At 41.8% G+C, this 23,856-nt stretch overlaps 1 protein-coding gene across 3 annotated transcripts in view; it reads left to right on the plus strand.

Moving 5' to 3' along the window:
• kalrna (kalirin RhoGEF kinase a) overlaps window positions 1-23,856 on the plus strand; it is a 218,621-nt gene that overhangs the window by 79,641 nt on the left and 115,124 nt on the right. For all 3 annotated transcript variants that reach the window (XM_050048623.1, XM_050048624.1, XM_050048625.1), the window contains exons 10-17: window positions 1,457-1,648; window positions 3,888-4,019; window positions 7,345-7,443; window positions 7,596-7,727; window positions 12,500-12,622; window positions 21,114-21,305; window positions 22,251-22,420; window positions 23,209-23,383. In XM_050048623.1, the coding sequence (XP_049904580.1) occupies window positions 1,457-1,648; window positions 3,888-4,019; window positions 7,345-7,443; window positions 7,596-7,727; window positions 12,500-12,622; window positions 21,114-21,305; window positions 22,251-22,420; window positions 23,209-23,383 (1,215 nt within the window). The remainder of the gene's footprint in view (window positions 1-1,456; window positions 1,649-3,887; window positions 4,020-7,344; window positions 7,444-7,595; window positions 7,728-12,499; window positions 12,623-21,113; window positions 21,306-22,250; window positions 22,421-23,208; window positions 23,384-23,856) is intronic.

Genomic DNA, 23,856 nt, shown 5'->3' on the forward strand with positions numbered 1-23,856 from the left:
TAAATAGGCTTGGCCTGTTGTGTGTGAATGTTAGAGTGGGATCAGAGGGGTTAATCTGAGCAAGCATGTGTTCGTGTTCATGCGTGTACTGTAGATGTGACTGTGTGGCGTTGGAATAAAAAAAGTGCTCCGCAACGTTATTTAATACATCAGTAATATTGTCTGTTTCAATGCATATGCCCCCCCACCCCCTCCGCGTGACTTGAAATTATGGCCCCCCTTGTTCAGATGCGTTCCGCGGTCCATGCTTCATGGCACAGTTTTATCCTCAAAACATCAGACCACAAACCAATGGGTGACATCACAGTAGCTACGTCCATTATTTTATACAGCAGTGGTTCCCAACTGGTCCAGATTTCTCCTTCGTCATTAGTTGAAGGTCCACACAGTTTAATACATTCAGCATCACACTTGGTTTGGCCATGTCGTCAAGCTAGTTTGCTGTCTCTGTTAAGTAGCTGTCCATTAGTTTCTCACTCTACAGCAGGAAATTGCACTTCAAAATAAAAGCTCTGTGCCGGAAATTCAATGTACTTCAGAATAACGTGTGTTTTTACAAACTTGACACATTTGCAAGTCAACTGTGGTCCATTCAGAATGGACCTGCGACACATCAGTTTGTAACCACTAAATATAACTTAAGACTAGTAGATATATTTACTTACTTTTTTCAAGGCAGTCGCTTTCGTAGGTTTTTTTTTAGATAAAATAAGATGAACTTTATTGTCCCAAATGGGAAATTTGTTTTGGGCATATAGTGCGGCATACCAGAAACCATCATCATATACAATCAAGACACACAGAAGACAACCATGTAGTACAGCAAGAACGCTGATTTGAATAACAGGAATTCTGGGCAAAATAAATACATCAACTTTGTCATAACAGGAAGGGCTAAAAGACTAAAAGTATCTTAAGGTTGCACTAGTCCAGGAGATAATAATTAAAAGTGCAATAAAAACTGTGGTATAGATAGTGTGCAACAGATCAATAGTAACAATAGCAGCCTTTTCTTTGTCTTTTTAACTAAGATCAACTTATCAGATTTCACAGTGAAAGGTTGAGTTAACAATTTGTCTTAACCTTGAACAGCAAAAGTCAATGGGAAAGGGAAATTATTCAAATTTAGCAAAAACACTACCACAGCAATAAGAAAAACAAATAAAAACTGCTTCTTTATCTCATGAAGTAGAATTCAGTGTATTCTAAATTAGGTTTAGATTAGTACAGAACAGTAACAGACACTATCTACTTTTACATATTTAAATAAATCTTTTAAAAAAGACTTATAGAAAAAACTCGCAACTGTACCTATCATTACAGATTTGAGCATCTTGATGTATTTAATGCAAAATGTTTACAATTATTAAACCCAGTGATGACAGTAAGAGGATCAGCCAGTTGGTTACCAGCAGCATTTTGTTGTGAATGTTAATTAATTTTTTCCGTCTTCCAGAATGCCTATGTAAATATCAACAGAATCATGTCAGTGGCGAGCCGCCTGGCAGAAGCCGGTCACTACGCCTCCACACAGATAAAACAGATCTCCAGTCAGCTGGATCAGGACTGGAAAAGTTTCGCTGCTGCACTTGACGAGCGCTCCACCATCCTCGCCATGTCGTCTGTCTTTCACCAGAAGGCTGAACAGGTAAGAAACAAGTGTACCTAGATGTCTTTGAGTGGAGCTTTTCTTCTGACCTGGCAGTAGTGAGAGCAAATCTATTCCCAGCTGGAGTTAGGAGGAAGCACATCAGACATGTTTGTGGATGTAACGACTTCCCACTCACTTCTCCGTCATTAGAGGAAAAGCTGCTCCACTCACTGTGAGACTGCGGATGCTCAGTCGCTGATGCGGTAACTATCTAATCTAGGAATCTCTCTGCAGCAGACACATGTCCAGAATGTAAAATGTAAATGGGACATTTTTAGCGTCTGATTATACTGAGTAGATCAAACTGCTCTACTGCCGATTCTTGGAAGGTTGACATGGCAACAGATGGGACTTGTTTGATTCCTGCTGGGCCCTTGACATTAGCTACAAGTGTACATTTGAGAGAACCGGAGATGAAAGACTAAACGAGGGAGAGAGTGAGTGGTGGGGGCAGAGAAGGGATTGGCTGAGATTGAGAGAGAGCCTAATGAAATACAGAGAAACAAAAATGTGTCAGGATGAAAGATGGAACACAAGATGGGGAGAGAGACACAAGCGAAAGAAAATTGGCGAGGCTACATAGAGAGCAAACGTTAGAGTGTGGAAACAAGAGAGATTTAGAGAGAGAGGAGCAAAGGCTGTCTTCATTTCTTGCAATTACCTTAAAAGTAGTAACAGCACTAATGTCCTCTAGAATTTGCAGTGTCCATTCATATATACACTCCTGAATCCCAGTAACTTTTGGATTAAAAAAAACCCTGCATCAAATACATACAATTTAATGGGGCTGAGCAAACTGGAACAAGGAACAGCTGAGATACCACGAGAAAATGGTCAAGTTTGGCAGCGGCAATCTTTGTCAATCGTTCTCCGTCTACAATTTTGCGCCCTACTTAAGCCATGCCCACCTCTATTTATTTTTCACCCCTCTCTCCAGTTCTGCTGTATTAACACCGGGTTTAATATATTTTGCTTCCATCTCTCTTCCCTGCTCTACTGTACTTCAACGATACTTAGCTCTTTCTCTACTCTACCAGTAGACTACCACATCCACCTGTTACACAAAACGCACACAGCAGTGTTTCCCCTAGGAACATATAACATATACCATTGACTACTATGCCACAGATATATTCAAGCTTTACGTCTTAAACAAAGTTATAGTTTATGTGTTGTTATGCTTAGGCACAAAAACTACTTGGTTATGGTTAGGAAAGATTATATTTTGACTAAGAATATATGTACAAGCTGTGCTGGACATGCTGTTATGTGTCACTAAAACACCCCATTTTAGTAACACAAAGGCTGCTGAAAACCGAGTGAGACGACACTGGAAATCCAGCAATGTGTTGCTAAAAATAACCTAGTTTTGGTGCTGGTAATGCCCTGAAACTTTGCTGAAAATACAGCGATGTGTCCCAAAAACACCCTGTCATGTTGGCACAATGGCCGTTGGAAACACACTGAAGTGAAGCTGTAAATCCAGAAGTATGTTGCTAAAAATAACTTTGTTTTTATGGCACAATGGCCGCTGGAAATGGCCTGAAATACTGCTGAAAATACAGTTGTGTTGCACAAAAAAGCCTAGTTTTGGTGGCACAATGAGTGCTGGAAACACCCTGAATCTTTGCTGGAAATACAGTGATATTTTGCAAAAAAACACTCTTGGTGGCACAATGGCTGTGGGAAACACCCTGCAATGTTTCCCCAAAAAACAACCTGTTTGGTGGCACAAAGGCCACTGGAAATACTGCAAAACACTGCTGGAAATACAGCAATGTGTCACTAAAAAACACTCAATTTTGGTAACGCAACAGATGCAGGAAACCCAGTGAAATGTTGTTGGAAATCCAGCAATGTGTTGCTAAAAATAACCCGATTTTGGTGGCACAATGGCTGCTGGAAATGCCCTGAAATACTGCTGGAAATACAGCTGTGTTGCAATCTGGCCTGTAGTTGTTGAGAAATCTTATTCTGGACCAAAGTGTTGAATAGACGGACAGAACAAATGACTGACCGAGGGACACCGTCACCCTTTGGCCTGAAACAATGACACACTGTGAGAGGGTGAAAGCAGATGAAGAATGTGCAGAGCTGTTAGTTAGATTAACAGCTGTAATGTGAGAAGTCAACATTACATTATACACTAATTAATTCATCCATATCTTCATCGTCTCATTAGATTAATTCTCACAGGAAAACACACATTGTATGACTCTCCATGTTGCTTCCTCAGTTCCTGTCAGAGGTGGAGGCCTGGTGTAAAGTCTGCAGTGAGGGAGGGTTACCGTCGGAGATGCAGGAGCTGGAAATCGCCATCCACCGCCACCAGAGCCTGTACGAGCAGGTCACGCAGGCGTACACTGAGGTAAAACAACAGCACAGCTAACCATTACATTTACTGCTTGTATGATGATGTCACAAAGGTTTTAGCCAGCATTTACTCCAACCGAAATTTGATTTGATACTGAGCTGTCGTCTGTAGCATCTGTGTTATCAACTTATTGTTTTTAAACTAAAGACATGAAGCCTGGAGTTTCAGTTTACTGCTCACAGGCATCTCTGTCAGTTACTGGCACCAGTTTCTTCCATTGTGTCATTGTCCGTCTTTGCTTACAAAACATTGCTCTCTCTTGTTCTCATTATAAATGTGTATTTTGAAGCATGCGTCAGTTTCCGCTTCCATGTGTGTAGTGTAGGAGAGCTCCAACATGTGTCCGATGTTTGTTATTGTGATAGTGATGATTATAAAAGACAGTAATATGAATTATAGTGCAGTTTCTGTTTGTAACATAGCATGCCCTGGAATATTTGGATTTGGCTTGCCCTGCTTGAAGTGCAAAATAAAACATTTTAGCTTCTTGGACATCGGAAAGGTCCTGAAAATCCTGCAAAATCAAACCGTACTAGGATACCCCACAGGGAGGGATGTGTGCCTTGGACTACACTGTCTCTCTGTTGGGTGCTGTCAGTGCCGCTGTTTGGCAGCTCAGTGATGCTGGCTGTGACTGGCTGTGATGACAGGGCGGCGTTGGTCAGCTGCCGCACCACCTCCGTATCCAGATTCGCTGTCTGAAAACCTTCCGCGTTCCACTAAATTTAGTCTGGGAACAAACTCCCGCTCTCCTCTGCCCTTCGCTGCCGTCCGGTGTTTTATCTCGACTGGCTGGCTGTCGCAGTGTTAGCTCAATTTATGCTTATCTGTGAAAAGATAAGTCCGTATATACACACACATCGAGCTGTGGGCAGAGGCTCACACTGAGACGGTGAGGTTTGGCAAGCTATGACAGCACTGTCTCCTGTGAGCGCGCTTCAAAAAGTGACACGCCCTGTGCCCGGCGAGTGGTTTTTATCTTGTACTCTTGACTTGATGTGTTTATTTAATGAAGTGGAAGTGTGTTACAGTGTGACGGTGTTCCTTTTAAGCTTCCATAAACGATAAGACACACAGTAAAACTGTAAGCAGAAGCTTTTGTTTGATGTAAATTGGTAACGATGAGTTACATCGTGCTTTCTGTTATGTGACTACAAACATCTTTGAATGGTTAAAAGCGGAGACGATGAAAATGCAGGTGTCTCTGCCAGGTGTGTGTGTGTGTGTAGAGGCATTTGCTGAGACAGCTTTTTACTTAGCTGCTTTAAGTGAGACAGAAAGAGTGTGTAATCTCCGCAGAGCATTTGTTTCATTGCTGCTTCAAAAGAACAAACTCCCCCATGCTGTTTGGTGTTCTACCTCCTGATCAAGGCCAGAGCAGGCAGTGGACCTCAGTTATGAATCATCTTCATACCCAACCATGTAAGAAAATACTCTTTAGCTTGTTGCCTTTGTACATCTCATTATGTAAATCTTCTTAATGTGTTTTTATGTTAGTGCCAGGCCTGCAGTTTACCAGCTCAGGAGCCAGTAAAGTTTCTGGAGAGGTTCCTCCTCAAGCAAAAGTAGTCAGGCTGAAACAATTAGTTGATTAAGTGTCAGCCATTATTTCATAAAATGCACTGCAATGCAGCTGAAATCACTATCACTCTAAACATATCTTCAAAGTTCATTATTGTTTTGTTTTTAATTGATTAAAAAAACACTTATCACAGGCAAAGCAAGGCACATTGATTTTTTACCCCGCCTTTCAAAAACAAGGCAATTCGAAGTGATTTACAGACGGCATTAAGAGGAGCTATAAAGGAACACAAGGGGACGTAAAAAGACACACAGGGCTCATTTCTCGCAGAAAAGGAAACAAGGGTCACTGCTTGTGTGTGACGCAGAGGTTTCAGTGGTGTGTCTCCACGTATAATTTAGCAATTAGCAGTAAGAAGGGAAGCGCTGATTTAGAAAGGATATATTTGTTTCGGTGAGGAGAGAAAACAAAGAGAGGAGAGAAGATGGAAACAGAGCAGAAAAGAAGCAGAAAATACTTTAAAATTCTTTCTAATTTTAAGTTCTTTGAAAAAGGCAGTTTTACGCTTTACATCTAGCTGCTTGATTTATTGTCTTTTTCTTCCGGGGCTGCCTTCAGCCACAGCAAAATGTTTATTCAAACAAAGACGGTGGGGCAGTGAACTCTGTTCAAAAGGGTTTATTGGCATGAGAACCATGTCTTTACATTGCCAAAGCAAGTTTGAAATGTGGTAAGTAAAAATTGTAAGAAGGTAAAATCAGTAATCATATGGTAAAAGTCGACCAGACATTTATTTATATACATGTAGCTGCTGATTTGGTAACCCCTCTGACACACCCACCACGGGTTTACACGGGTGGCTGTGGCTCAGGGGTTGAGCTGGTCATCCACCATTTGGAATATCAGTGGTTCGATCCAGTCTGCATGTCGAAGTGTCCTTGGACAAGATACTGGGTGTTTCTCAGAGTCAAGGAAGGATCCTTAAATGGCTGAATTTCAAGGATGCTACGTCATCGAATCCCGCCTAAGGACTGTTCCAATGTCAAGGATCCTTCAAATTCTACCAGCGACAGAGTCCTTCATTCACAGATTTTTAAGGGTGCATGTGTGTTGTGTGTATCCTCAGCAGGTATAAAGTACCCACAATGCTTTGCACACAATTTGCTGGAAGTGAGGGCGGGGCCTCTTCAGTGAAACCTGCGCCAGCGGAGCTCAGCAAGTTAAAATATATTCTCCCTAAAAGTCACATGACTCTGAAAATGCCGCTGACATTTGTTCAAACTGTACAACAACATTAGAGAGTGCCAAAATTATCACAGTATCCTGAAACCCCCTCAGTCCGCTGAGGATTAATGACGTACGCCTGGGAACACTTGTCAGCCTGTTCCAATGTGTGTTCACCGAATGCTAGGAAGGAATCTTGCCTTGCCTTTGTAGGATCCTTCCTTGGAAGGACTTGTCCTACCAAAGAAGGATCCTTGACTTTGAGAAACACCAACTGAACCCCAAATTGCTCCCGATGGCTGTTCTATCAGTGTGTGAGTGTGTGTGAATGGTTACTGAGTAGAAGGTGGCACCATGTGTGGAAGCCTTGGCCACCAGTGTGTGAATGTGTGTGTGAATGGGTGAATGTGACATGTAGTATAAAAGCGCTTTGAGTGGTTGGAAGACTAGAAAGGAGCTTTACAAGTGCAGTCCATTTACTATTTAGACTGTCTGAAATTGTCTACCTCTCTCTGTCTGTCTATCTGTGTTTCTTGTCCAATCTCTTTCTGACCCACCTGTCTGTGTTCCCAGGTGAGTCAAGACGGCAAAGCCCTATTGGACGTCCTCCAGAGGCCTCTGAGTCCCGGCAACTCTGAGTCGCTGACAGCCACTGCCAATTACTCCAAAGCGGTCAGTGCCATTGTGTTCTACTGTGGGGGCTGGACTTCATCTGCTAGGCAATGATAATAAAGATGCAGCTTTAAGGATTTTATTTTAATTAAAAATGGAATAAAATGAATCTAAAATGTCAATGTTGAATTAACATTTAAGTTATTTCACAGGTTCACTGCATCCTGGATGTGGTTCATGAGGTTCTCCACCATCAGCGGCGTCTGGAGAATATTTGGCAGCATCGAAAGGTCCGACTGCACCAGAGACTGCAGCTGTGTGTTTTCCAACAAGATGTCCAACAGGTATACACACACACACACACACACATACACACACACGCACACACAGCACAGCAGGCAAGTGAAATGACAACAGTAGGAGTGTGTTAGGGAGAAAGAAGTAGGAATGTGTTGTTGCTATTGGATGTGAACTCATCAATGACAGCTTTTTATGAACTGAGAAAAAACAACACTAACTTTTTATTGCAGTTTTGTGTTTACTTAAGTGTTTGTAAAAATGTTACTCTCACGAGGTCAGAGGATTTTGTTGAACCACACTGGAGTGTGTAATCGTGTATGTAAACATGTGATCAACTGAACAGATGCGATGGATTTTGCTTAGCAGAACAGATGAGAATCACCACAGCACATTCATTCATCTCCGCTGTCCTCTCGTCCCAGTTAAGTGGTATGTAATGTGAAAATTCCTGAGATGAAATGCTCAGAGCGGATCTCTGCTTCGCTGGTACGACTGCTCATATTTCACAGACAAGCAGACTGTGTGGTTTTGGAAAGGTGTCAGCCCAGATTCCTGGAGGTTTTAGAGATATTCAGGAGCTCAAAATGTAATATCACAGCTATGTTTTATGAAGGGTATTTTTAACCAGTGGAGTAAGTTTCATCAGTTGGGGAGCAGGAGGAGGTCTTATTTATGACATTACTTTCTTTAATGTGATTGTGGGTCTGACAGTAATGCAGTAGGAATGAGGTACAACCAAATACCGCTGGCATTACTGAAGCCTCTGGAATCTCAGTAAAGAGTCCACATGTGCACTCTCTGAGGAGCTTTCTCCTTTTTTTTTCTTCCAAAATTATGCACATAAAGTACAGTAACAAGGACTCAGAGCGTCGCTGATGTAAAACAGCTGACAGTAATCCCAGGCAACATCGTCCAGCTGCAGAGATGCAGTCACTGGATTTTAACACCTGCAGTTTCAATCCAGTCTGTGCCCCTTATAGACAAAGACGCAGCAGCAGCAACTGTTCAGACCTACAGATGTAGACATGTCAACATGCGCCACCTACAGGCAAAGAGAGTAACAGATGAATGTATATGTTGTCAGGAACAACTACTTAACTGCTAAAATACATGGGGCATGGACATTGGGCAGCACATCTGCTGCAGCTTGCCCACACCAGAGCGCATCCCTCAAAATCAACTGAAGGTGCTGCACTGACCACCGCTGCTTATCTGTGTTTTTATGGGGCTGGTCGTTTTTTTTTTTCTAGATGGAAGGCTTCATGGCCCTCCAACAGGTTAAAACTACATAAAACTGTAGGGCTGCCCCCGACTAAGAATTTTCCTAGTTGACCAATAGTCGTCATTTATGGCCATTAGTCGACTAGTCGCCCGCATGTTCATGATATTAATTTAATTATTAAATGATATATTAATAGTTCAGGGGTGTGAGAAAGAATAGTATCAGTAACATTGTTAACACTGTGCTACATTACAGAGAAATACAAAACCATACTAATGNTTGTTTTTTTTGTTTTTTTTTTGTTCTTGTTTTCTTTGGTTTGTCTTTGTGACTTGCTGAATGGCTGACCCTTACTTTACGCAACTTGATTATTCATGTCTTTCATTTTTTATTTCTTATTATATTTTTATTTTTATTTTTTATTTTTTCTAACCAAAGCTTGTTCGTTTCTTTTAAACTTGTCTGAATAAACATTATTCTATTCTATTCTATTCTAATAACTAGCCTGTGGAATAACCACAGGTACCAGCCCTGGAAATTAGGGGCCGTCCACATGCCGCGTCTTTAACCGCCTGGAAAATGCAAGGTTGGGCGCTGGGTGCTGCTCTTGTGCCTTTTTTGTGCCAGCTTTCAAGAGCGCAGCGGCGGATTGTGTCTGAGGTTGCTAAGCAACTTTAACAAGCATCATATAGCCTATTTACCTGAGATGCTTGTGTATGAAAAACCCAGTAGATCAGCAGTTTCTGAAATACTCAGACCAGCCCATCTGGCACCAACAACCATGCCACATTTAAAGTCACTTAAATCACCTTTCTTCCCCATTCTGATGCTCGGTTTGAACTTCAGCAGGTCGTCTTGACCATGTCTAGAGCAGTTGAACAGGTGTTCCTAATAAAGTGGCCTATATATATGTCTATGTATGGACACACAATAACAAGAGCACATTGAATTGATTTAAAATAATGGGTCCATTGTAACTGAAGTCATCATCATGTCTGCACTGTATGAATGAGAGGCCTAAGGGAGAGAGATTTGGGGCATCAGTCAGACTAGAAATTCAAAGATGGATGCTCTCAGTATGGGCGCCATGCAAACATTTATATGCGACCCCAGAGAGTGTGTGTGAGAGTGTTTAAGAGAGCTAAAAAGACAAAGAGAAAAGGAGACGGAGAAATAGTGAGTTAAGAAGAGATTGTATCAGTCGGTTATAAATTCATTGAAAACAGAGCTTTGCCAACTGGACTCGTCATGCTTCAGTTTCTATGAGACCCCAGAGAGAGACATAGAGACACACACAGACGGTGAGAGACATACACAGAAAGTGAGACAAGGAGCAAGTGAGAGAGTAAGCTCATACCAATAGTCCATAAATCACTGAGAACAGGGCTATTCCAACCAGAGTTGTAATGCTGCAGGATATATGTGACCCCAGAGAGGAAGAGGCAGAGATGCAGGAGTAAAGGCTGAAAGAGAACATATTAGGTGTGTAGTTTTATTTGGCAGTTTTAGCTCCACATTCTAACAAAGAAAGTCCAGCTGCAGTCAGGGGGCTTCGGTTTGTGTGTTGTGACCTCGCACTGACCTCTTTGTGGCTCCAGCTGGACTGACTACACTACACTGACGTCATGAATGACAACACTGTTCATCCATACACACACTTCTTTCTGGGTCCAAAAAAGTGCTTTGAGATGTCAGTGGTGGAAGAAGTACTTAGTGTAAAAGTACCAACATTACGATGTGAGATGTGAGATGTGAGACGTAGTGATGTGCTAATGTGGTCTTGCACCAAACCCTCATCCTAATCCTAAACAAATATTTACATTCCCCTACACAGTCCAACCACATAATGCACTAACAGTAAAATTCTGTCAGTCAAATCCAGATCAGACATATTGGTAAATTCTAGCTCTGTATCATTAAAATACAAATTACAAATCTGTACTAAACAGTTTTCGTCCCATCTCCAAGCTTCCATTACAAAGTACTGGAGAAAACTGTCTCTTCAGAGCTTCTGTCTTATCGAGCTAATAACAACATCAAGAAGAAACTTCAGTCAGGTTTTAGGGTTCGTCCCAGCACAGAATCTGCCCTTCACAAATTGTCAATTGACCTACTGCTGTCTTTAGATAGTGGTAAATATGCCATTTTGATCCTTTTATACCTCAGTGCGGCCCTTGACACTGTTGATCATTGTATTTTATTAAACCGTCTTAAAGGACTGGTTGGCAATTAACATTAGTTGCCCTTCCTCCTCTTTTGCCCGTTATCACTTGTGGTGTACCTCAAGGTTCTATTGTAGGACCCATTTTACTTGCACTGTACTTGCTTCCATTAGGCTCCATTTTTCCGCCAGCAAGATGTCTCCTTTCACTGTTATGCTGACAACCCCCAAATTTACCTTCCATTAAACCCAGGGGATTCCAGCTCCATCACATCCCTCACTAAGTGCCTCCAGGATGTGAAATCCTGGATGGCAAAAATCAGTCTTCAGTTAAATGATAACATAACAGAAGTTATTGTTTTTGATCCCCCCAACAACACAGACAGCATAGTCAGTGACTTAGGCCCACTCACGTCATACATTCATACCCATGCCAGGACTCTTGGTGTCATTTTTGACTCTGCTCACAAATTTGAAAAACAAATCAGCTCTGTGGTGAAGGGCTATTATTTTCATCTACAAAATAGTGCAAAACTCAAGTCCATCATCTTTCACAGTGACATGACATCTGTAACCTCTGCATTAATCTCCTCAAGGCTTGACTATTGCAACTCTCTGTACCTGGGTGTTGGCCATTCATCTTTGTCTCACCTGAAGCTGGTACAGAAATCTGCAGTGAGATTCCTCACTGGTGCCAGAAAAAAAGGAGACAGCATTACACCAGTTCTAGCATCCCTGCAGTTGCGACCTATCAAAAACAGGATTTATTTTAAGGTTCTTTCATTTGTTTTTATGGCCATACATGGGCTGGCACCCCAGTATCCTGTTTAACTCATAGATCTTCAGAACAATGTCCTTTAACTATCACACGATCGAGGCTGGCAGGTAAGGGAGATCGGGCCTTTGTGGTAGCTGCTCCAAAAGGTTGGAATAGCCTTCCACTCTCAGTCGAATTCTCCCGCTCCATTGACACTTATAAACCAAATCTTAAAACGTACATGTTTTCAATGGCCTTTGGTTGTCTAGTGGTTTATGTCATTTATATCATATGTGTCCTTTAAAGGACACATATGATAAGAAGAAATACCAACAATGTATTGACTAAACAACAAAGCTGAGGTTGGTGACCGGCAGTCGTCTGCCAACCACATCAGTGATGACATTTGGGCTACCCTTGTCTGATGGCACAGAATATTTAACATCCTTTCTTCTCAGCTGCTGTGACCTAAATTTTCCATGCAGATCATGAAGGTTTCATCTGTTTCATTCTTAATTAATGAGGTCTGAGACCATTTTGTACGACTTGATCTGCATGTACACTATCTGAAAAAAGGGTGCAGCGCCAGGAACAGAAGGTTCAGCAGGTGACCTTTGATCCTGAGCGTGTGTGAAGAGATGTTGTGATGGTGATCTTTGTGTTCTCTCTCTTCCAGGTGATGGACTGGATTGAAAACCACGGCGAGGCTTTCCTCAGCAAACACACTGGTGTTGGGAAATCCCTTCACAGAGCCCGAGCCCTGCAGAAGAGACACGATGACTTTGAGGATGTAGCTCAGGTGAGTCTGTCTGTCCAAAGTCAGCTTTTGGCCTGTTGTTGCTGTGTGACCGTGGCATGAAGGAAAGATCACTTTCAGTTTATACCAATGCAGAAACTGCTTGGAAAAGTGGCAAATTCAGAGCGTTGGTGACTCTAAACTGTCCGTAGGTGTGAATTTGAGTGTGAATGGTTGTCTGTCTCTATGTGTCAGCCCTGTGATAGTCTGGTGACCTGTCCAGAGTGTACCCTGCCTCTCGCCCAATGTCAGCTGGGATAGGCGACCTGTAACAGGAAAATGAAATGAACTTTTGGGAAGGTATCAAGTATTCTCAAGTCAAAAGGCCCAAGTCCAAGTAAAATCAGGAGTCGTTGGTGTGACAGTCCATGTCAAGTTGCATGCCGTTTTTGATTTTGTCAAGTTAAGTAAAGTCAGCAAATCTGACTCTAGTCTGCTTCTGGCATGGAGCTGACTCAATGACTAATTTAATTACTGATTTAAGTAATGTACTTTAATAGTTTATGAAACAGATGCATTTTCTTGCAGTAAAAGCCCAGACTCGGCCAGGTTAAAGTTCTTTACTCATGCTTGTACTTCAATCATTTTATAAGCTAGCAGTAGGCTAGTGGTTTCATGTAAGACAACCTAAGGCAAGATTCAAGGCTGATTGAGGTGAGTTTCCCCTCATATCTTTCCTCAGATCACCAGAAAGGGCTTCAGAATAAGCGGACACCATATCAGCTTCAGTATTCTTCAGTCAAAACGAATCTCAAGGTTGTAAAATCAACCAGAAAGGATAAAAAATTGAAGCTCTCAAAACGAAGATGACATCTAGCTTGTGACGTGTATCGTGGCTTAAGTATCGTGATAATATCGTATCGTGATTCCCACCCCTAGTAATGAGGTGTATCACGTTTCCAATGAGAAAAAGTGAATTAAAAGGACAAATGACAGTGTTACAGAGTGCTGAATTTCTTTATGTCTTCATGCTAGAATAAAATGGTTACCTGAAGATGTGAGCTGACACTGAAGAGCAATACAATGACTGTTGTACCCTAACAGTACAGCAGTTACACCTGTATCTTCTCCTGCTGTCAGTGATTTTGTCCCAAACTGTAAATAAAATAAAACTGTAAAAATATCCAAACTTCTTGAACTCTTGAATTGGTCAGTGCATGTCTGAGCTCTCATTTACAATATCAACATAGCACAGAAAAGGTCCGCTCCTATCACGAATATTTTGAAGTTAGTAGTTTGTTTTTACTGAATGTTTATTTGCTTGCCTTACAAACATCTGCAAGTAATCTTCCTTGATTAATCCCAAATTTTCAAAACCGCCATGCCTAGTGGCAGCAGGAAGCATGAAGACCTCTACCTAACCATTTATGGTCACAAGCCTTTTCCTAAAAGATCTGCAGAAGATGTTATCCATTCCTGAATTCCAGTGCTACAGTCTATCATGTAGGAAACACTGGAGTTTAGTTTAAAAAATGAAAACAAAAAAAGAAACATGTTGAAGCTCTCAGTGGAGATTTAAAAAAATGGGGTAAGAATGTGGTTTGTGTGCAAAATCAATGCCGCAGTGGAAATGGTTTGAACGTTTGCCATAGTAAAAAAAGAAAGATAATATAGAACAAACACCAGTGACACTTTATGTCTAATATTAATCAGTACACAGGCAGTATTATTGCAGAGCCCTCAGTGTCTTTGAGCCTCCAGTTGAGCCCTGAGGTTACGCAACATTTGCTATTCAGCACTGTACAAAACCGTCTGCTTTAAGAAGCACACAGAAATATTGGTTCATATGCAGTTGAAGCCTTGAGGGGCTTTGAAGTGGATTGGTCGTAGTAAGAGTGTGTGATGTTCTTTTCTATTGAAGCTGTCAGGTGTCTCATTTGATTTGTTTTTAAGTCAAGTAAGTACTCATAAAGCAGATGTGGGTGTATGTGTGTGTGTGTGTGCATTTAAAAGCATTGCTTTGGAGATTAAATGTGATCAGGATCATCAAATCCTGACTATCTCTGCTGTTAAATAAACCCCAAACACACACTGCCAGTCTGCATCATTTCAAGTCACAGACTTTTTCTTCTTTCCTTCCTCATCTTGTCATTCTCCCTTTGTCGTCCTGTCATTTTTCTCCACTGTTTTCGGCTCTGACATCCCACCACCTTTCCACACCTGCCTTGGCTGATCAATTAATTTTCTTTCTCAACAGTTTATACTGTCAAAGCAGAGCTTTGGGCTCAAGAAGTCTGGCCCAACCCTACATGAGTATTCCAGACGCCCCTGTCCCCAGCAATGCTTTCCAGCTCCTCTTGGGGGACCTCGAGGTGTTCCCAAGCCAGACTAGACATGTAATCCCTCCCGCAGGTTCTGGGTCTGCCCCGGGGCCTCCTACAAGTGGGACGTGCCCTGAACACCTCCAGTGGGAGGCGCGCAGGAGGCATCCTGATTAGATGCCAGAACCACCTCAACTGACCTCTTTTGATGCGAAGGAGCAGCGGCTCTACTCCGAGCTTCCTCAAAATGTCCAAGCTCCTTACCCCATCTCTAAGGCTGAGCCCAGCCACCCTTCAGAGGAAACTCATTTCGACCGCTTGTATCTGCGACCTCATATTTTCGGTCATTACCCAGAGCTCATGACCATTGGGGAGGGCTGGGATGTAGATGGACCAGTAAATTGAAAGCTTTGCCTTCCGGCTCAGCTCCCTCTTCATCATGACGGTCTGTACCAGTGCTGCAGACGGCGTGCCAAACTGTGGATCCACCTCACGCTTCATTCTACCCTCACTCGTGAGCAAGATATATACAGAATATATACCACTTATTACAAGCTAAGAGCTGACATGATTCTTTGCACCACTTCTCCTTCTTGTCCTCCTTCTGTTATTTCAAGAGTCTGTCGTTGGCTCTGTGTCTTGTGCACCACGGGTTTGGCAGAACGGGCTGCGCCCCTTGGTGCACCTCCGTCTCCGAGTCATCACGATGGTCCACAGTGATGTGGCATGCAGATGATGATCCTTGCTCTCACTGCTCTCTGCTTCATGTTACTCACATCTCTCCCACTGCTATGGAAGCAGAGACAAACACTGCCGACCAAGTCATGTTATAGCCCCCTTCTGTCTCTTTCTTTAATTTTCCCTTCAGTCTAAGGCAACTCAGTTGTTAGTTTCATGCATCTCCTGTGCAGTGCACTGAGGTTTGTGTACGGTATTTGAGCAAACAACCCCCTAATTCTGATATGTCAGATTAAATCTAATTCTTCATTATGTTATTATTGATGACATCACACAGACTATAAGGTCTGCATAAAAAAAAGATAACACAGGGAAATTGCTGTCTCGAATCAAATAATGGTAAACCACATGTCCAATCAGAATTTATGGCCATTGATAAATCATTCGCTGCATTGCTCAGTGGAGTTTCAGTAAAGTGATAATCCTATAACAGACTGAGTGTAAATCCTATAAAGGGTATGTAGTTGTGTAATCTGATGTTTACACTCTGGATTAGGATTAACCTTCATAACCTGCTGGATCTGCATTATTTGGGTCAGACGCTCTCTACCACTCCTTTTTCCCCCATTAGCATTTTGATGTAGTTTGTGGTGTTTTGCCTGTAAAACTTTCCACTTAGCAATATACATAACATTAATAAATTTAGTGCATGTTTAAGATACATGCCAAGAGATGAATATGTTAGCATATTTACCCACATTACTGTCAGACAGTCTTTCCCATACAAACAAAAAGAAATGCTCCGATTCATTTCATCATTGATATTTAACTTGATGAGTTTATACGTCATTTTAATGTCTTTTTACTGCCATTACTGCAAGTTCAGTCAGTGATTTGATTAGTTGAACCAACCAAACATCAAACAGAAATACTTAATGAAAACCCAGAACTCATTTTCTCGCATTAAAGCCTTCATCCTTCAGCTTCTTCTCAGTGCCTTAAATCTTAAATTTTTTTCATGGAGGGTTGACACTGTTTCGTAGGTTGACAGAGAGGTCAGACTGATTTTGTCAGGAGATTGAAGCCTCTGGTTATGGTGAGGCTGCAGTCTGGAAACTTGGACAGTAATAAAGCAGCAGCCTACAATGTAAGAAGAGCAGTAAAAGAGGCAAAAAGGGGCTACAGGAAGGATGTGAAGCTACAGTTTCAGGAGGGCAATGTCAGGAGCATGTGGCAAGGTCTAAGAACTATGACAGATTACTCCCCCTCTTTGTCAAGTACTGATGCGTTAATAGCAAGTGAGCTGACTATCTTTAATGTTCGTTTTGAGGCCATCTGCAGCCAATGAGCCAAAAAAGCTGAAGCAGGGGTTAATGGATGGGCGAATGCCCCTTTCACACCTATCTCCCTCTCTGAGCATGACGTTAGGAGGACTTTCAAGCGTGCTTACACCAAGAAAGCAGCAGGGCCAGACAGTACAAGTGGGCGGGTCCTAAAACTATGTGCTGACCAGCTAGTGTCGGTGTTCACAATGACTACAGGTCAGCGTTTAACACTATAGTTCCCGCCAGGCTGGTCTTAAAGCTCAAGGAGGTGGGATTAAACACCTCACTGTATATGTGGATTCTTGACTTCCTGACAGGCAGACCTGTGGTGGTGAGAGGTGCACCGCACTGCCTCGCTGCCAAGCTTTATGTGCCTTTTAATTGTTGTCAGGCAACCAACGCATAACCTTCTTACGCTAACCGTCCTTTGTAATTAATGTACCGTTTTGTTTTTGTTTTTCACAGTAACTAGTAGTTAGTTCCTAAAATGTCGAGGCAGAGGGTACTTGCTGTAGCTCTGGTTTAGGGTGAGAGGCTGTCAGTAAACAGTTTGTTGGGCACAGGGAAACGGAGATATATGTGGGTACATGAGACCCTAAAAAAGAGGGTTGTTGGTCCAGGAGCTTCGCCTCCATGATTGCTGTTTCCAGGCATATTTTAGGATGACTCGGCAGTTTGACAACCTGCTGTCTATTGTCCAGCCATATAGCTCTGGGTATCCAATAGCTGCTACCACCGGTTTCTCCTCGAATGTTTACCAACCGCAAACTTGTTGTCGTGACTACTACAGAAGGCCCGCCTCTCAAATCATCCGATTGGACAATGGGAAAAAAACATGATGAAAAGAGGATGAAGTGGGGCGCTCTTCCACTCTGAGTTGAAGTTTTTTCAACTCGAGTGCAGAGTGCTCTGGCAAAAATGCCAGGCACCTAGAGCGCAGAAACGTGAGCCGTATAGCAACAGGCAAGCAAAAAGCTTCTTTCTCATTCAAAACAATTTTAAAAAAAGGAGCCTCCAGCTGCTAAAATGCTTTCTGTGTGATCAGAGCCTAACGTAGGAGCACCCCAGGGCTGCGTTTTGAGCCCCCTGCTGTACTCCCTGCACACACGACTGTGTAGCCTCTTCTGACTCCAACACCATCATCAAGTTTGCTGATGACAGGGCAATGGTGGGCCTGACCACAGAAAACAATAAAAATGCCTGCCTAAAATAAGTAGGGGACCTGACCCTCTAGTGCCAGGACAACAAACTATTCCTGAATATCAGCAAAATGAAGGAGATAGACAGCAGTCGATCTATTTCATGCAGTGGGGGTGGATGGATTTTCACTCTGTCCCTTTGAAACACTGCCACAGAATTTATTTTTTCTGTCAGCTGATTTTGTTTTTCTTTGTTGAAGGGTATGTTTTTTATATATGTCTTAAAAAGTCAGGTTAGGTTTTATGTTAGGTTTTATGTTTTATGTATTCAGGTGACATGGATGATTTTGCTCTCCTGTCGTCTCCGTGCTATAATCCTCACCCTGAACCAAACCAGTCATGCAGTGAAAAGTAATAATCCCTTGTAAATTATAATCTTTATCTTTTGACTAATCCCTCTAAAACATCCAGACTGTAAGCGCTCACCCAAACTCATATTCTTGAATAATTGGGATCATAACGCAACATTTTTTCCTCACTGTCGCACCACACCCACAACCTCCAGCCAACCCAAAATATCTTAAATGGAATTTATTTCCTGAAGTGAAATATTCCAGTGATAATCTCTCATACTTACCAGAATAGACCGATACTAATCCATTTTGTCCTCCTGATGAATGCAGAGAGCTTTAACTCTCAGACAGGATTTGGTCCCTTTTGGTGAAGATAGAGGTGGAGACAGGAAACCTCACGCTGTTGGTGTACAGAGACCGGAATTAACATTTTAATATAACGTGATCCGACTCTGTGTGAGTGTGTGTGTGTGTGTGTGTCTGTGTGTGTGAGATTCAGTGTTATCCCTATGCTGCTGGGGTGTTAAGTTGTAAATCTAATTTAGACTAGATCAGAAACACCAGCAGACAAGTTGAGATGCCAAAAAATAGTCGTAATTGGAAAAGTGTTATGGTTAGTGATAATGAAAAAGAAAACATGATGATGGTGATAAAATGAAGAAGAAATTCAGAATCAAATAGACCACTAGTCCAGTCTTCTATGACATGTAAATCTGTGAGTGCAGGCAATATATGTCTGGATATGTTTCCAAAACTGTTACAAATATGTCAAAATATCATTGCGCCTTGCTCATCATCTCAGCTGTGCATTTATTGTGAACATCTAAAGTGGAAATATATAACTTACTGAACATACATTGAAAACCAGAAAACAAGAGTTACAAAGGGTATTTATTCCCAGGATAAATGAGTCTGCAGTAGTCACAGATATCTCCAGGTACCATTGGCATTGTTTGAAACGTGACACCGGGGTAGTCACGCTTATTTTTGACCCTTCTGGGGTGCAATGCAATGACACGAAAACAGAAATTCCACCTGTGTCCATCCAAGCAGCTCTCGAAAATTGTTTCAAATTAACCGGCACCAAATTTGAAAAGAGTGTGACTAAGTAACACATACAACAAAGAAGTAACCACTGTAACATTTATACTGGCCTCCATGCTGCTTTTTACTGTTTACCAAGCTGTTTACTACTGCTGAACAGCGTTCATTTTGAAAACTATTTTATATCTAGTTTTAGTCTTGAGGCGAAATTGTTTATTAGTTCAGTTTTTATCTTATAGTTATCTTATAGCTTTAGTCTAGTTTTAGTTTAAGAAAATCCAAAATGTTTTAGTTGACTGAAAGTTTCGTCAACTTTTAGCCACTGTGTTTTCTATGTTTTTTAATCTTTAAACAAATTAGAATCTTGACAGGTTGTATAACAGTTCCACTCAGATAGTTTTTTCCTACAGCTATAAATAGTTTCTACACACTTACAAACTGTCATTCTCCAGCAGTGTTTGACATGTTTAAGGGCTGATTTATGAGCACACACGTCCCGATCATCATAAGAAAAGCTCAACATCCTCAACTTCCACCATCCACAGTCAGACACACACGGCTGATTATTTACTGCTGAATTACAGCTCACAACTCGCACCAACAGCTGATGCTGCTTCGGTGTGAATGGTTTTTCTGGCTAGCGAAACACTCTGCCACTGACTATTTACTGGAGTTTAACAGCCTGTCACTCATGCGGCATTTGAAGATTATTGCAAGCACGATTGTTCTCGGCTTTCAGTGTCTGAGAGTCCACCACTAACATTTTTGCCACGTCTTGTCAACAAAAATCAAACATAGATTTTGTCTTAGTTTTGATTATCAGGATCTAGCTCGTCATCATCTCATTTTTGTCATGAAAAAAAAAGGTTGTTGACGAAAGACTTTCGTCATAGTTTTCGTCAACAAAATTAACACTGCTGCTGGAGAGTCCATCGCCTATTTTTAGTAGGTTTTCCAGCATTTAAAAACCTGCATATACGCACTGATTTTGGTGGGAAAAGGGTATGAGAGTACAATTAGTTGTGTGGTATGTGTGTAGTTCCATAAACATGCCTTGGTTTGAGAAATAAGCATAGTTACAATGGTATTGATTTTTCCCATGACCTCTTACACAAATGCTCCATAAGGACTGCCCTCTGTATCACCTACATGTGTAGGCTTCCCCAGAGGATTATTGATATCAGTGAATGTGGATTTTGATACAGAGTCACCGTATTTCTACAGTCAGCTATGTTTTGTCATTATCGAACTTTAGTACCTGCTGGATTTCAAGATGTAAAGCATTTATTCCTCCAAGGCCAAATGCCCTATCTCCCATCCATTCAGTGATTCGGATCAGCGCCAAAATTTAGTGAGTTCCCACATGTGCCCATGCCACACCTTTCCACCAAGTTTCATTAAAATACAGCCTGTAGTATTTCTGTAATCATGCTGACAAACAAACAAATCGAATTAAACTGAAAACAAACCTTGTTGAGGTAATGATAAAAACAAATCATAATGATAATGGTGATGATGAAGAAGATGATAATAAGAACTGTGAAAGCTGTGATGAGACGTGTGGCGAAATTAACATGGCATGAAACAAAAGAACTGTTCCTGTGGGTATGGCGTGAGATTATTACAGATATTGATCATGTTGATGGCTGTCAATAATGATGATGATGATGACGGTCCCTCCCCCCCTCTTACAGAACACATACACTAATGCAGACAAGCTGCTGGAGGCAGCTGAGCAGCTGGCTCAGACCGGAGAGTGCGACCCAGAGGAAATCTACAAGGCTGCCAGACACCTGGAAGTCCGAATCCAGGACTTTGTCCGCCGAGTCGAACACAGGAAGCTGCTGCTGGACATGTCCGTCTCCTTCCACACGCACACCAAGGAGGTGAGACACGTAAACACAAACAAACTCACACATTCGCACACATCTTACTGCCCAGGAGTTATTAATTCATCGTTAACCGCATAACTGAATGGATTGCGGCCGCTGATATCCACCATTTATGATTACTTGATTCAATTAAACAGTTAATATTCCTATTATTACCAATCAACTGGTCATCAGTCACCTGAATGCACCATCAGTCGATGTGATATATGCTGTGTAGAGGATTATTTTCAATAAACATCTGCACCAATACCTCCCTATGTGTCCATGTGTTTACCAATTTGACCAAATTAACAGACGCTAAAACTTAAGACATTTCCTGCATTTTAATTTATTTTAGTTAGTTTTGTAAGTACACAATATCATTTCAGTTTTTTCCCCTTAAAGTCCAGGATTTACTTCAGTTAACTAACATGTTTTTTTCACACCTGATTTTAGGTTTTAGTTTAGTTTTAGTTAACTTGAATAACCTCGATGTTACCTCATTTAAAAACGTTCAAATAGCACGGAAACACCAAGATGCTGTTTGCTTGGCAGTGCAGTTTACCCTCTTTGCGGGTGCTTTGAGAATAAGACAGTGTCTTTTTTATTTGTGTAGGTTTAAGATAAGATAAGAAAGACAAGATAATCCTTTATTCATCCCACAGCGGGGACATTTGCAGCATTACAGCAGCAGAGGGGTAGTGCAAGCAGGAAACATCAGTAGAAAAAACACAAAGCAATATATATAAGTACTTATCAATAAAAGCAATCCTTTTGTGAATTCACCTAGGACACAGGACGAACAGTTCCCACAATCAGTGGCACTGCACTGTGTCATATTGTGTTATTTTCAGGATCCAGTATTTTCTTCTTGGTTCAGTGCAAGGAAAATTCTGCTTATCACACATCTACTAACCTGCCTGTCTGTCTGTCCATCTGTGTGCCCGTCTGTGTGTCCAGCTGTGGTCGTGGATGGAGGAGCTGCAGAAACAGCTGCTGGATGAAGTTTGCTGCGATTCGGTGGATTCGGTTCAGACTCTGATCCAGCAGTTTCAGCAGCAGCAGACGGCCACACTGGAGGCGACGCTCAATGTGATTAAAGAGGGAGAGGAATTAATACAGCAGCTCAGGTAATAATAAAATTCAGATAATTATTCATGAATGGTGTTTGAAATGCTCAGGTAATGATATTAATATTTATAATGTTATTAAAGAGAGGGGGGGATTAATACGGCAGCTCAGGTAATAATATTCATACTTTAGAAATCATTAAAAAGTCAAATTCATACAGCCAAGATTAGGAATAATAATTACCATATTGACACAAATATGTGACAGTTTTTCTTCTGTTTCATCTCTCACACTGTCAACATCTCTCTGTTCCCCCTCCTCTTACTATTATTTGTGTGAAGGGAAATAAAATAATGCTTGCTATGGGGGAAAGTATTTGGATGTAACTCTACCAAGTGCTGTGAATGCTGGTTGGTTCATACACTAATCTACTAGCTGATCCCCATTCTCTTTGAGATGGTAGAATCGAAATTAAAAGACTAGTATTTCATATGAGCAGGTATACAATACGTATATGTGCCTACCATGTTTAAGTTAGAGCGCTACTTCTCCTCAGAGCATCTTTATGTTGCCAGAGGGGTTCCTCATAACGAGGGAGGTCTTGTAGCCGTCCGTTAGTCACTCACTCTATGGCAGGGGACGCCACTTCAAAGTAAAAGCTCTGTGCTGGAAGTTCATTGCACTTCAAAGTAAAGTGTGCTTCTTTTTTTTTTTTTTTTGCAAACTTGACACGTTCATGAGTCAATTGCGGTCCATTCAGAGTGGATCTGGGACCCACTTTTGGACCAGGACCTACCAGTTAGGAACCACTGTGGTGTAATGTCTCCCTCCGTCTCCCTCTTCACAGAGATGCAGCCATGTCGACCAATAAGACACCACACTGCAGTTCCATCGCACATATCCAGGGGGTGCTGCAGCAGCTGGACGAGGCGCAGGGCCAGATGGAGGAACTGTTCCACGAACGCAAGATCAAGCTGGACATCTTCCTCCAGCTCCGCATATTTGAACAGTATACTATAGAGGTAAGAGTGCTGTTGTTATAAGAAATTGAGCATCCTCTTTCTAAATGAATTAATGAACGGGTACATTTTACTTTCACTGTGCTTGGTGCTCTACTGCTCCATCTGTGCCCCGAGTATGCTCTGCCGCACCAACAGTAAGGTGCTCCGAATAACCAAACAGTATATATATTCTAACAGTGCTCCAAGGAAAGAGAGCAGAAGTATGAGAGTGTGCTTAATGAACAGTTATGTTTATCTTTCACTGCGCTTGGCGCTCTACTGCTCCATCTGTGCCCAGACCTCTGCTGCACCAAGAGTGTGGTGCTCTGAATAACCAAACAGTATATATATTCCAACAGTGCTACAAACGGTCCAGTTTGTGCCAGTACGCTCTGGCGCTCAGAGTGACTATTTACTAACATACCCAATGTGTTTGTGTGAGAGAAGAAGAGTGTAAGATAGAGAGGGCAGGGTGTGTAGCTCCCAGAGTAGAA

This window comes from Epinephelus moara, chromosome 7, assembly GCF_006386435.1.
Source record: "Epinephelus moara isolate mb chromosome 7, YSFRI_EMoa_1.0, whole genome shotgun sequence".
NCBI classification, from domain to species: domain Eukaryota; kingdom Metazoa; phylum Chordata; class Actinopteri; order Perciformes; family Serranidae; genus Epinephelus; species Epinephelus moara.